At 47.9% G+C, this 11,585-nt stretch overlaps 1 protein-coding gene across 1 annotated transcript; it reads right to left on the reverse strand.

Annotated features, from left to right (window-relative positions):
* Positions 1–5,558: 5,558 nt before the first annotated feature.
* Positions 5,559–11,155, reverse strand: LOC100425804 (keratin, type I cuticular Ha7-like). Its single transcript, XM_002800520.3, has 7 exons — positions 10,727–11,155; positions 9,208–9,290; positions 7,681–7,837; positions 7,212–7,373; positions 7,011–7,136; positions 6,431–6,651; positions 5,559–5,673 (listed from the first exon to the last, which is right to left on the reverse strand). The coding sequence occupies exons 1-7, from the start codon at positions 11,153–11,155 to the stop codon at positions 5,559–5,561; spliced, it is 1,293 nt and encodes a 430-aa protein (XP_002800566.3).
* Positions 11,156–11,585: the final 430 nt, after the last annotated feature.

Here is an 11,585-nt window from a genome sequence, read left to right on the forward strand (position 1 = left end):
AAACACAATGCTGCCATCTCTTGTAAATCTAGCTTCTTTCTTGCAGTGTTTCTAAGATCTCAGTGGGCTTGAGTGAATTTGCTCCTTGAATTAGTGGGGAAAATGGGACCCCAGGGTTGTAAGGTCCCCATGACCTCACACAGGCAAGGGATAGAATTCATGTATTCTCTTAGTTTCCTAGTTGGAATAGTTGCAAATTTTTTTCATTCAAGGAGAAATTGAGCAGTCAGTGGGCTATCAAACCCACATTCATTATTTAGTTCAATTTAATTCAGAACACATTTATTACACAGCTTCTCTATGCTGAGCATAAGACTAAACTAAAACAAAAGAATCGTAGTTCTGGTGAAAAAAATGTTTTTTATGAACAATTCAGGCCAAGATGGGTCCCCAATATGTATGAGAAATAGCCAGAAGTTAAGGAGATGAGATATTTAGAAGGTGTAAGATGGACATTTGGAAATATGTTTGTATTCAATGTAAATAGAAAATGGGTACTGGGCACAGTGGCTTGCATCTGTAATCTCAGCACTTTGGGAGGCTGAGGTGGGAGGATCACTTGAGCCCATGAGTTCAAGACTAGCCTGGGCAACTTAACGAGACCCCATGTCTACAAAAAAATATTAAAAATGAGTTTCAAAATTAGCCGGGCGTGGTGGCACATGCCTGTAATCCCAGCCACTTGGGAGGCTGAGGCAGGAAAATCGCTTGAACCCAAGAGGCGGAGGTTGCGGTGAGCAGAGATCGTAACATTGCTCTCCAGCCTGGGCAACAAGAGCGAAACTCCATCTAAAAAAAATTAAAATAAAATAAAATTTAAAAACGAGCCAGGCTTGGTGGAGCACACTTTAGTCCGAGATGTTCTGGAGGCTGAGGCAGGAGGATTGCTTGAGCCCATGAATTTGAGGTTACAGTGAGCCAAGATCATGCCACGGCACTCCAACTTGGGCAACAGCAAGACCCCATCTAAAAATTAAAAATAAATAAAAAGAAAAATGTACGTGTGACATTATGGGCATTAGTCACTTGTTGAACATCTACTGTGTGCATCTGCACATCTACAGTCCCAGGGGCGGGGGACATTGTGGGGAGTGGGGGCATGTCATGTCCCCACCACCCGGGAACTCTGAGTCCTGCTAAGCAGACAGGTCCACAGCTAACATAATGTAATGTGATTGAGCCTTCACCCAAAAATATCTCCTTCCCCTACCCACTCCATTTCTTCCTACACCCACCCTGACCCAAACCCCATTTAGGGCATTCCAATCCAGCTCATGATTTTCAGCCACATGGCGAGGAGATGAAGCTATTTCAGGTTATGCACTTGTATCCCAAAGAGTTGTTTGTGCTTCGCTCTCTAAGTGACTCAAGCAGGATTCAGAGAACTGTTCTCATTAGAATCTTGTTCCCTTTAATAATCTAGTCTTCAGCCAGGCAGGGTAATGAATTGTTTCGGCATCTGGTTCTTGTTGCTTTGCAGACCACAGGAGAGGCAGTGGTGATGGCCCATCTCTTCAGCCCTGTGGCATCCCCACAGGATCCATGGGAGTCAAGGTAAGTTTCAAAGCAAATGAAACATGCTTTTTGCCAGGTGCAGTATAAGAAATCATTCCAGGGATGTGGTGTGGGGCAGAAAAAGAAAAGTAACCACAGTAAATCAAGTAAATTGACAGAGGAAATAGAAAGGGGAATAAGGCTGGTAGAGGGAAACAGAGGGAGGACGCAGTCCTGCTGGTGAGTGGACACAGTTGTGCCCCCTTGAGACCAGAGAGACCTCCTGAGGGCAGAGGGCCTTGGAGACCAATGTGAATCACTGAGGCAGGTTGTATAGGATGTCCAAGAACTAGGGAGGAAGAAGGGAAAGGGACATTTGGATGCAATAACCAGCATCAAACAGGGGAGCTTCCAGGCGATGGCGAAAGGTCAGAAGCTGAGTCTAAAATGCTAATGGGGGACAGCACTGAGAAGATCACCCCTAGCGAGATCCCAGACCCTAGGATGCCTTTCCCGTAAAATCCATCCAGGATTTCAGAGTGGCGTGAATGTGAAGTTTTATCCACATGTACCTCCAGCAAGGCCCTCACAGTTGGGAACAGGGAAAGAGCAGGGGAACAGAAATGAGAAGACTTGGGGTTGGGTGCATGGAGCTGCCCCTCACCTGCCGTGAGGTGCAGAGGGGTCATTTCACCTCCCTACAACTGTACTTCTCCCTCTGCACAAGGGGGATTGTGATGCCTGTTCCCCTCTCTCAGGGTTGTTTGGGGCCTCCATTTGGATACAACACAAAGTACTTTAACAAGTGCTTTGTAAATGGTGAAACAATGAGCATCTATAGATTCTATTTTCCTCCTCCTCTTTCTCAGTAGACAAGGTGGTTTTACAATGGCAGGAGGTGAGTTGAGCTTCTTTGGCAACTCTCAGTTTATTAAAATTACCAGAGTCCTCAAGCTTCAAGATCCTGTGATACTAAAGGACTTTCATTCCTTGTACCACCCTTGGTTGTATAAATTCTCAGAAACGTTTCTTCTAACATAAACATACTCATTTCCTTCAAGGAAAGGAATCAAAACAATTGGGTTATTATGATTCTATCATCCTGTTGACAAAATCTGAGACTTGGCCTCTGTAAAGCACAGTGGTTAAGAGCACAGTTGCCGGAGGCAGGCTGCTTGGATCTGAATCCTGGCTTCACCACCTAATAGCTGTGTGACCTTGGGCATGTTACTTAACCTCTCTGAGTCTTGGCTCCTTGTTTGTAAATGAGGAAACAATAGCATTGGCTTTCTAGGATTGCTGTAATGATTAAATGAGTTTACCCATATGATTGTAGCTATGATGTAAACCAGCGCCTGGCTCATAGTAAGAGTTTGATGGATATATGCTTCTATGACGATGACGATGATGATGAAGCTATATGACTTTATGATGATGATGATGATTCTGGTGATGGTGATGGTAATGAGGACCTGTGTGGTTTCCAGGGAAACTCTTCACATACAACAAACACACAGACGCGTGTGCACACACACACATGTACTGTCTTATCAAAGCTAATCTTTTAATTAGAAATGAGAGAGCACTGGATGTGAACTTAAGAAACACAGGTCAATCACCCTGGGGCCCCACTGACTCACTTTATGTCACCAGCAGAATCCCTCAACCACTGAATGACTCACCTTCTCTCTCTCCCTTAAATGGGAAGGACAATGCTTGCCTACGCTGTCATGGTGCAAGAATAAGTGGGTTTATTTTGTTAGACAGCTTTGAACTTGCTGGATGAAAGGAGCTATTTAAGTACAAAGGAGGTGAGGGCAGCTGGGTCAGATGCTAAATTAAGACTAATCGAGATCACTGTTCATTATTGAGAGCTTCTCTTGGGTAGGTGCCCAAAGGGTGTGTCACATGTGCCAAAACACTTTTACCACTTGAGAAAAAGAACAGAGGAAGGGAGGGTGTGGCCACCTCTGACCCTTCCTGGGCTTCCTATGCTGTAAATCCTAATGCCTCTCAAGCAGATCAGTCCTATGTACATGAGCAGTGACCAACAAGTAGGACGCTGGGCTTGAGAGCAGTTGGAGGCAGAGCAACCAGATTCTCACTTAAGCTCCCTCCAGCCTTGGGGCTAGGGACTGTGATCACTCCGGCACCACAGCTCTGTATCAGGAAGACCTGGATTAAACCAGAACCAGCTGTACTTGTAACTTTTTCAGCAAACTACAGTGATTCAGAGAATTCACAGAACAGAAAGGGAAGACCAAAACCAGCTCCTAAAGTAGGTTTGGTGATTCCACTTCAATGCTTGTGGATTCACTGATCAATAAGACTTATAAAGCAGGGATGTACAGAGTTGTGGGGGCTAGAAGACCTCTTACAGCCATCTCAACCAGCCCCATCAGTTCCCTAAGTGTTCCCCTCAACATCCCCACCAGTGATTCTGAAGCCTCTGCTTGTCTCCAAGGATGGGGAACTCTGCTTCTCTGGCCAGCTGTAACACTGAATTCTGGTCATGTGCTGATTCTCAGCCATGGATATCAAAATATGGAGCTTTTGATTCATGTTCTATTGTCTACGAATTCCAAGCTGAGCAGTTTCCAGAAGGACTCACCAACGGGAGTTATTGGGGAGGTTGGATGGGTCAGCTTGTTTGGGCCTTTCGTCCTAGACTGATAGAAATAACCATCATTTAACATTTTCAGAGTCTTGCAATGTAAAAGAGAAAGGCTCTATCCTGATCTGATGGTATGAAGGATTCCTCACTGGAGGACATATCAGGAGGGCAAGGTCAGCCCTTTCTGTAGAGGATCTGGCTAGTCAAGGGCTCACTCCTCAAATAAACCCCCTAACCCAGTGGTTCTCGAACTTGAACCAACATCAGAATCACCTGCAAGTCATGATAAAGCAGACTGCTGGTTCAGAAAGTCAGGGCTGGTGCTCAAGAATGTGCATGTCTAGCAAGTTCTCAGGTAATGCCAGTGCTACTGGCTGGAGGACCACACTTTAAGAACCACTGCCCTAACCCTTCTCATGTTTAATTTGTTTCCCCCTCAAAGCTTCCAAAGAACGGGCTTTGGTTCTGGTTCAAAGAGACTGGGTTTCAAGTCTTGACTCAGCCACCAGCTGAGAATAATAACAGCTGCTGCTTCTTTGCAGGGCTGATGTGGGGCTCTGTGACACAATGTCGGCGAAGCCCCAGCCAGTGCCTTGCTCATAATGGGCATGTCATTCTAAAAGCTCAATTTAAGTTACCTGTCCTGGGGCTTCTGGTTCATGTTCTATAGTCTACAAATTCCAAGCCAGACAGCTGCCAGAACCCACCAGTGGGGCTTACTGGGGAGCTTGGATGAGTCAGGTTGTTTGGGTCTTTCTAGACTGATAGCAATTACCATCACTTAATATTTTCAGAGTTTTGCAGCGGTCTGTGGTGCCGCAGACTTGAGCTCTTCCTTTACACAAGGACCAGGTGGCTTATCCAGATAAAAGGGAAATTTTACTTAGCGTCTATATTTTAAAAGTTCTATCTGTAAATCTGTCTCCAAATACACTCGGTGAAGTCCAAGGTTGGGTATCTCTCCTCTGTGCCACTTTGCCGCATCCCATTTTTAACTCCAGCCTTCACTGGCTTTGCCATCTCCCAGAACCACTCTGGTGAACCAGCCACAACCCCCGTCTACAGAAGCATGTGGCTCAAAGAGTTCCCAGCAAGGCTCTCAGCATGGGATGGAGATGCTGAGGCCAGACTGCGCTGGGCTCATTCTGCTACAGAAGAAAAGTTTAATAGCAAAATAAAAACAAGGGTGCCTGCCCCCTCTCAGACAGATCAGGAGGCAACAGAAGAGAGAAAATGGCGCACTCGAGACACCTTGAGGGGAAGAAACACAAATTCAGTCACAGGGGCTGAGCTGCTGGACTCAAACACCTATCCACAGAGTGGCACTGTCTCTCTTCAGTCTCCTGCCTGGCTGGCCAAGGAGGCAAGGCCCAGGTAGCAGGCCTGCAGAGCAGAGCCTAACGAGCTGAAGACACCTGCCCTTTCCCAGCACCTTGGGCTGAGGAGTGTGTCAGTATCCAGCTGATGAGCAGAGCCCATGGGTGGCCCAGGAGCAGGGGGCACAGGCTGCTGGGGCTGGACTGGGAGTGCTGAAGGCTGGGGTCGCACATGGGTTGCAGGGAAATCTGCATAGAGAAAAAAGATGTTTGAAACATTGGCATGAGAAGTATGTGAAAGACAAAAGTATATTATAGACACGTTAGAATTAAAGAGCGAAAGAGGACTTTAGACCTTAGAGGTCCCTCTAAGCCTGAAAGGGGCAATGACGTGCCCATAGTCCACAGTGGAGCTGGGGCCAGAACTGAGTGTACCTGTGTACCAGGCCAGGGTCACGTCCCACGTGGAAGGAACACAGCAGAAAGGCAGAAAGGCCAGAGGAACAAGAACTGCCCAGATGTCAGCCACTGATTCCATTTAAACACAGCCCCTCATAGTGTTCCTTAGTGCTTAAAGGGGTATATCGGCCCTCTGACCCTTTTCACAGGGAACTAAAATGAAAGAGTAAGTGACATGCCCTTAGCAATACTTTAAATGCTATCAGCACAAAGAATACTCATTACTGTAATACTTCTCCTAGAGAGAATTTAGCAAAACCTGAATGTGCTGGGCACTCAGTATTTTAGCCCTCTTTGGGAGTAGCCGGCAACTGGGAGCACAACGTTGTCAGCAAAACAAATGCCATGACCTGAAAACTCCCGCACACCCTCATCTACGTCTAGGCAGGCATTAGCTCACCAGGCCTACTGGTAGCAAGTTTGTCTCCAAAGATGGGATCTGCAATGCCACCCCCACCAGGCCTCCAGAGCTCCTTTTAGGTCATTCCCAAGAGAAGTTATCTGTTTTTGCACACGGTGTTAACATAGACAACAATAGGGCACATACTTGCAGTCCTCACTCTCCAGAAGGTTCCGGTATGTGGCAATCTCATTCTCCAGCCGGGCCTTCACGTCCAGCAGCACCTGGTACTCCTGGTTCTGCCGCTCCAGGTCGGCCCGGATCTCAGACAGCTGTTCCTCCACATTGTTGATGAGGCTCTGCATCTGGGCCAGTTCTATGCCGTAGCGGTCCTCAGCTTCACACAGGGAGTTCTGTAGACAGTCCTTCTATAATATCAAAGAAAGAAGGAAACAAGTTAAAACTCATGGATCTCTGCCTCCAACCTCTTAAGATTGTGACACCCCAAGACATTGCCAGGTCCATAGGGCAATCTAACTCCCTTTAGCTGTCCTGGGCCAGAATAACTAACACTCTTCATGGTAGACCTTTAAGATCAGAGCCCTCTGACCTGAGTTAATATTGATTCACTCAACATCCACATCTACAGGGAAGTGCTTAAAAAAGAGATGAAACCAAGGTTTAAGCTGAGTCCGTGGTTGGTGTTTGAGGCCTGTACTGACCCTAGAGAGCTGCTCATGGGTAGTGAGAGCCATGCTGGGTCTCCCGTGCATACAGAGGGACTCACCAGCGTGTGCTGAGCCTGAAGCTCCACCTCCAGGGCGTTCACCGAGCGTCTCAACTCCAGGATCTCCGACTGGCAGCACTGCAGCTCCTCGGAGCAGGACATGGCCTGCAGGCTGATGCCTTCAGACTGGAGCACAGAGAGACACGGTCACCTCCCTGCCCAGATGGAGGCCAATCCCCACTGCTTAGCAGTCCCCCTCACCTGGGCTTGGAACCACTGCTCCACATCCTGGCGGTTGGTCTCCACCATGGCCTCATACTGGCCTCGCATCTCCCCCAGCACCCTACTCAGGTCAATGGTGGGCTCAATGTCCAGCTCAATCCGGAGCTTGTCTCCCAGCTGACCCCTCAGAGTGCGGGCTTCCTGTAGGCATCAGAGGAGTATGAAGTATGACCCGTCTGCAGAGCCCCCCACTGCCCTTCACCCAAACTCTCAACTCCCACTTTCCATCCTCCCCAGTAATTTCCCTGTGCTCCTCTGAAGATAAACCGCTGCCTGCACCAGCCCAGCAGCTTCCAGAAGCTGTGGACGAGAAGCAATCTCCCACCAAAAGCCAGAGCTCACCTGCAAAGCTTCAATCCCAGGCAGAAGGAAGCCTCCATTTTTTCCCCCAGATGAGCCTGAATTCACCTCCAGAAAGTCTCAATGCATCACACCAGGGGTCACACACCTGCTCATGGTTTTTCTTGAGGCAAAGCAGCTCTTCCTTCAGGGACTCCAGCTGGGCCTCCAGGTCACACTTGGCGAGGGTGAGGTTGTCCAGCACCCTGCGCAGGCCACAGATGTCAGCCTCCACCAGCTGGTGCAGCAAGCGCTCTGTCTCATACCTGTAACAGGGAAAGTGCAGGAGTCACAGTTACAGAGCAGGAAGGGGCACCAGGACATGACTCCCAGCTCGCAGCTGTAAGTCCACTGTTCTGCCCTTCGCCGTCTAATCGTGAGTTGGCTTTTCCTGTGTAGTGTGCTCAAAGCCCAGAAAGCAACAGGATATTCCCCACTCAGTCAATACTAAGCACCTGAGATGAACCAGGGGGAGCAGCTGGTACTGAGGATACTGTGATGGACACACAGCCAGCACCTGCCTTTACAGACAGATGGCCCAAAAGGGAGGTGGCAAAGTAACCGGGTCTTTGCAACACGGTGGAATCACTGCAGACCCCTCTCCACAAGCCCCATACTCAAAGGGACCCTGGATTCCCTCTTAGAGTAAAAGCCACATTGCCAGAATGAGAGGAAGGAAATGGCTTTCTTTTTCTTTTTTTTTTTTTTGAGACGGAGTCTCGTCGCCCGGGCTGGAGTGCAGTGGCCCGATCTCAGCTCACTGCAAGCTCCGCCTCCCGGGTTTACGCCATTCTCCTGCCTCAGCCTCCCGAATAGCTGGGACTACAGGCACCCGCCACCTCGCCCGGCTAGTTTTTTGTATTTTTTTAGTAGAGACGGGGTTTCACCGTGTTAGCCAGGATGGTCTCGATCTCCTGACCTCGGGATCCGCCCGCCTCGGCCTCCCAAAGTGCTGGGATTACAGGCTTGAGCCACCGCGCCCGGCCAAGGAAATGGCTTTCTTTAGCTCTAGAAGAGTGAGACTTGCACAGTGCCCCGAAGAAAGATGATAAAACCCAGTGCCCCTTCCAGCACCCACCTCCTTAGGTGGTGTCAACCCTTTGACTTTCACATGTTTTTGTCTTAGGCTATGGAGCATGATTTCTGCTATGAATTATCAGCACTCACAAATTAATCAAGCTGCAGCACAGAAACATATCCTTATTAAAGCAACAGTTTCTCAGGAAATTTTCAATAAAGGAAAATTTGGTACAAAATTTAAGGCCAAGTCCCAGCTCTGCCACTCAGTACCCACACGATTTTTGGCAAGTCACACCAGCACCCCCAGCCTCAAGGGTCCCCACCTGCAGAGGAGATGCTATCCCTGCCCCCCTGCTTCACAAGTTTCTTACCAGGTGGATGATGCATTCTAGCACATGTTGTAAACTGTTAATGCTAAACCACTGGAGAGTGGATAGTTTTTCAGGATCTTGAGCTTAATGCCTTTTGTTCTCTCCTGCTGTAACTACTGGGTTGGGGTCTGGGTCGATGACATCCGATGCCACATGAGACAGAAGCAGCCAACTTGGCATTGTCCCATCCCCATCCAACCCCAACTCACTTGGCTCCTTCCCATCCCCGTCCAATCCCAACTCACTTGGTCCTGAAGTCATCCGCGGCCAGTTTGGCATTGTCTATTTGCACAACCAGCCTATTGTTCTCCGATTTGGTGCACAGAATCTGGGATAAGAAAATAGGTTCAATAAGTGACTTACTGATCCCAGAGACGCCTATAGCCTCAGGTGAGAGGAAGTTTTATTGGCTGGAGTTGAACCTACAGCATCCCCCTGGACAACACAAACTCCCAAACATGCAAGAGATGTTTTCGTGGTGTGGGAAGAAAGATTTGCAAGAGACTTCTTGGAAAAGGATGAAGACATAGAGTCAAAGGAACCAGGAGATGGAAGACAGTAGCAAACTGAACATATAACAAAGATTTGCTGTCATTTTGCCAGATAGGATGCTTAGCCCAATATAAATAAGAAGATCTGGCCAGGCACAGTGGCTCACAGCTGTAATCCCAGCACTTTGGGAGGCCAAGGCAGGTGGATCACCTGAGGTCAGGAGTTCGAGACCAGCCTGGCCAATATGGTGAAACCCCATCTCTACTAAAAATACAAAAGTTAGCTAGGAGTGGTGGTGAACGCTTTTAACCCCAGCTACTCAGTAAGCTGATACACAAGAATCACTTGAACCCGGGAGGCAGAGGTTGCAGTGAGCTGAGATTGCACCACTGCACTCCAGCCTGGGTGACAGAGTGAGACGCTGTCTCAAAAACAAACAAACAAACAAACAAAAAATCCAGAATCTAGGCCACAGAACAGTGGACTAACTATGAATGTTTTAGATAAAGTAGGATCTGTTCTAAAGAAGTTCTTTCCTCTGGTTGTCCAACCTCCCTACAGGTCTTCTCTGAATCTAGCCAGGTTTCTGTAACCCCTATTTTGACATTCCTTGTCTTCCTGGCTCTGAAACTAAGATGTAGGCTCTTCAGAAGCTTTAGCTGGATAATCAAAAGTGACAACAGATATGCATAAGATGCTGATGCTGTTGTGTGGATAGACACTGCCTTGGCAAGGATGTTAGGAAATACTCCTTTTGCCCTGTTTACTGCACGGGAAGTTTCAGCATACAGCAACTGTCATAAACACAGCACGGTTTTTGCATGGTTTTCATGAAATTAGCATGGTTTTTGTGACTATGATTTAGGGATTTGATGTGCTGAAGTTAAGTAAGCATGAACTCAGAATCCTGGAGAGATAAATTCCACATCTCACCCTTTACAAATTCCCATTCACCTTCACTCAAGAGATTCTCTTCCCACATTTAAAAAAAAAAAAAAAAAAAAAAAAATCCACTGCTGACCCAGGGTCAGTAATCTTTTTTTGTAAAGGGTCAGATAGTAAATATTTTAGGCTTTGCAGACCATACAGTCTCCATTACAATGACTGAACTCTGCCACTGTAGTACAAAAGCAGCTGCAGACAACACACAAATGCATGAGCATGGCCATGAACCAATAAAACTTTATTTGCAAAAGCAGGTGGTTGGCCGGATTTGGCCGACAGGCAGTAAGTAGATTCCTGAACCCTGATCTGGTGCACTGCAAACCTCACCTCCTGCTGGAGCTCCTGGATGGTGCAGAAGTAGGACTGGTAGTCCGGGCACACACTGGACTCATGGCACTTGCTCCTCTCACGGAGTTTGGTCTCCAGTTCTGCATTGTCCCGCTCCAGCTGGCGCACTTTCTCCAGGTAGTTGGCCAGGCGGTCATTCAGGAACTGCATAGTCTCCTTCTCGTGTCCATTCAGGGTGTTTTCGCTGTAGGCCCCACAGATTCCAATGTTGCCAGGAATGTGGCGGGTCCCTGGCAAGGGACAAGCGGTGTGGCAGGTTGGGGGCAGACAGAGGCTGGGGCGGCCCAGGGGAGTCGACCCCACACGGACTTGGTTGGCATGTGCCACATTAGCCAAGAGGCACAGGGAGGCAGCGTTGGCCTCTGAAACCTGCTCGCTGAGGAGGGAACTGCAATGGTCAGAAGTCATGGTGCTAAAAGGCGAGATCCTGCTTTGCCCACAGTTGGATCTGCTTGAAACCAAAATCTTCCTCCTCCTGAAGACCTTATATAAGGCTTAGTGGGTGTTGGTCCAAGAAAACTGGCATTTTCCTCATTAATATTTATGTCAATTGTTATACAATCACTCTATTAGTCAGTGGTTTTTGTTTCCTATAAAGAGTTAATGAGCTCATGAAAGAGGCCCTAACCTCTTGCTTCCCATCACTGCAGGGTCCTGGAAAACGGAGAAAACAAGGTCTTCTTCAAGCAGCCCACTTTCTGTGGCTGTGGAATCTTTCCCTTCTGTCAGCTTATGTGTATGAAATAATCAAGAACTAAAGACTCCTAAAATTTCCTGCAAGTCTCTCTCGCTCCCACATTCTTTTCCTACCTCTGACTGTTCCCACTGCAGCAAAACC

Source organism: Macaca mulatta, chromosome 16 (assembly GCF_049350105.2).
Source record: "Macaca mulatta isolate MMU2019108-1 chromosome 16, T2T-MMU8v2.0, whole genome shotgun sequence".
Classification (NCBI taxonomy): Eukaryota; Metazoa; Chordata; class Mammalia; order Primates; family Cercopithecidae; genus Macaca; species Macaca mulatta.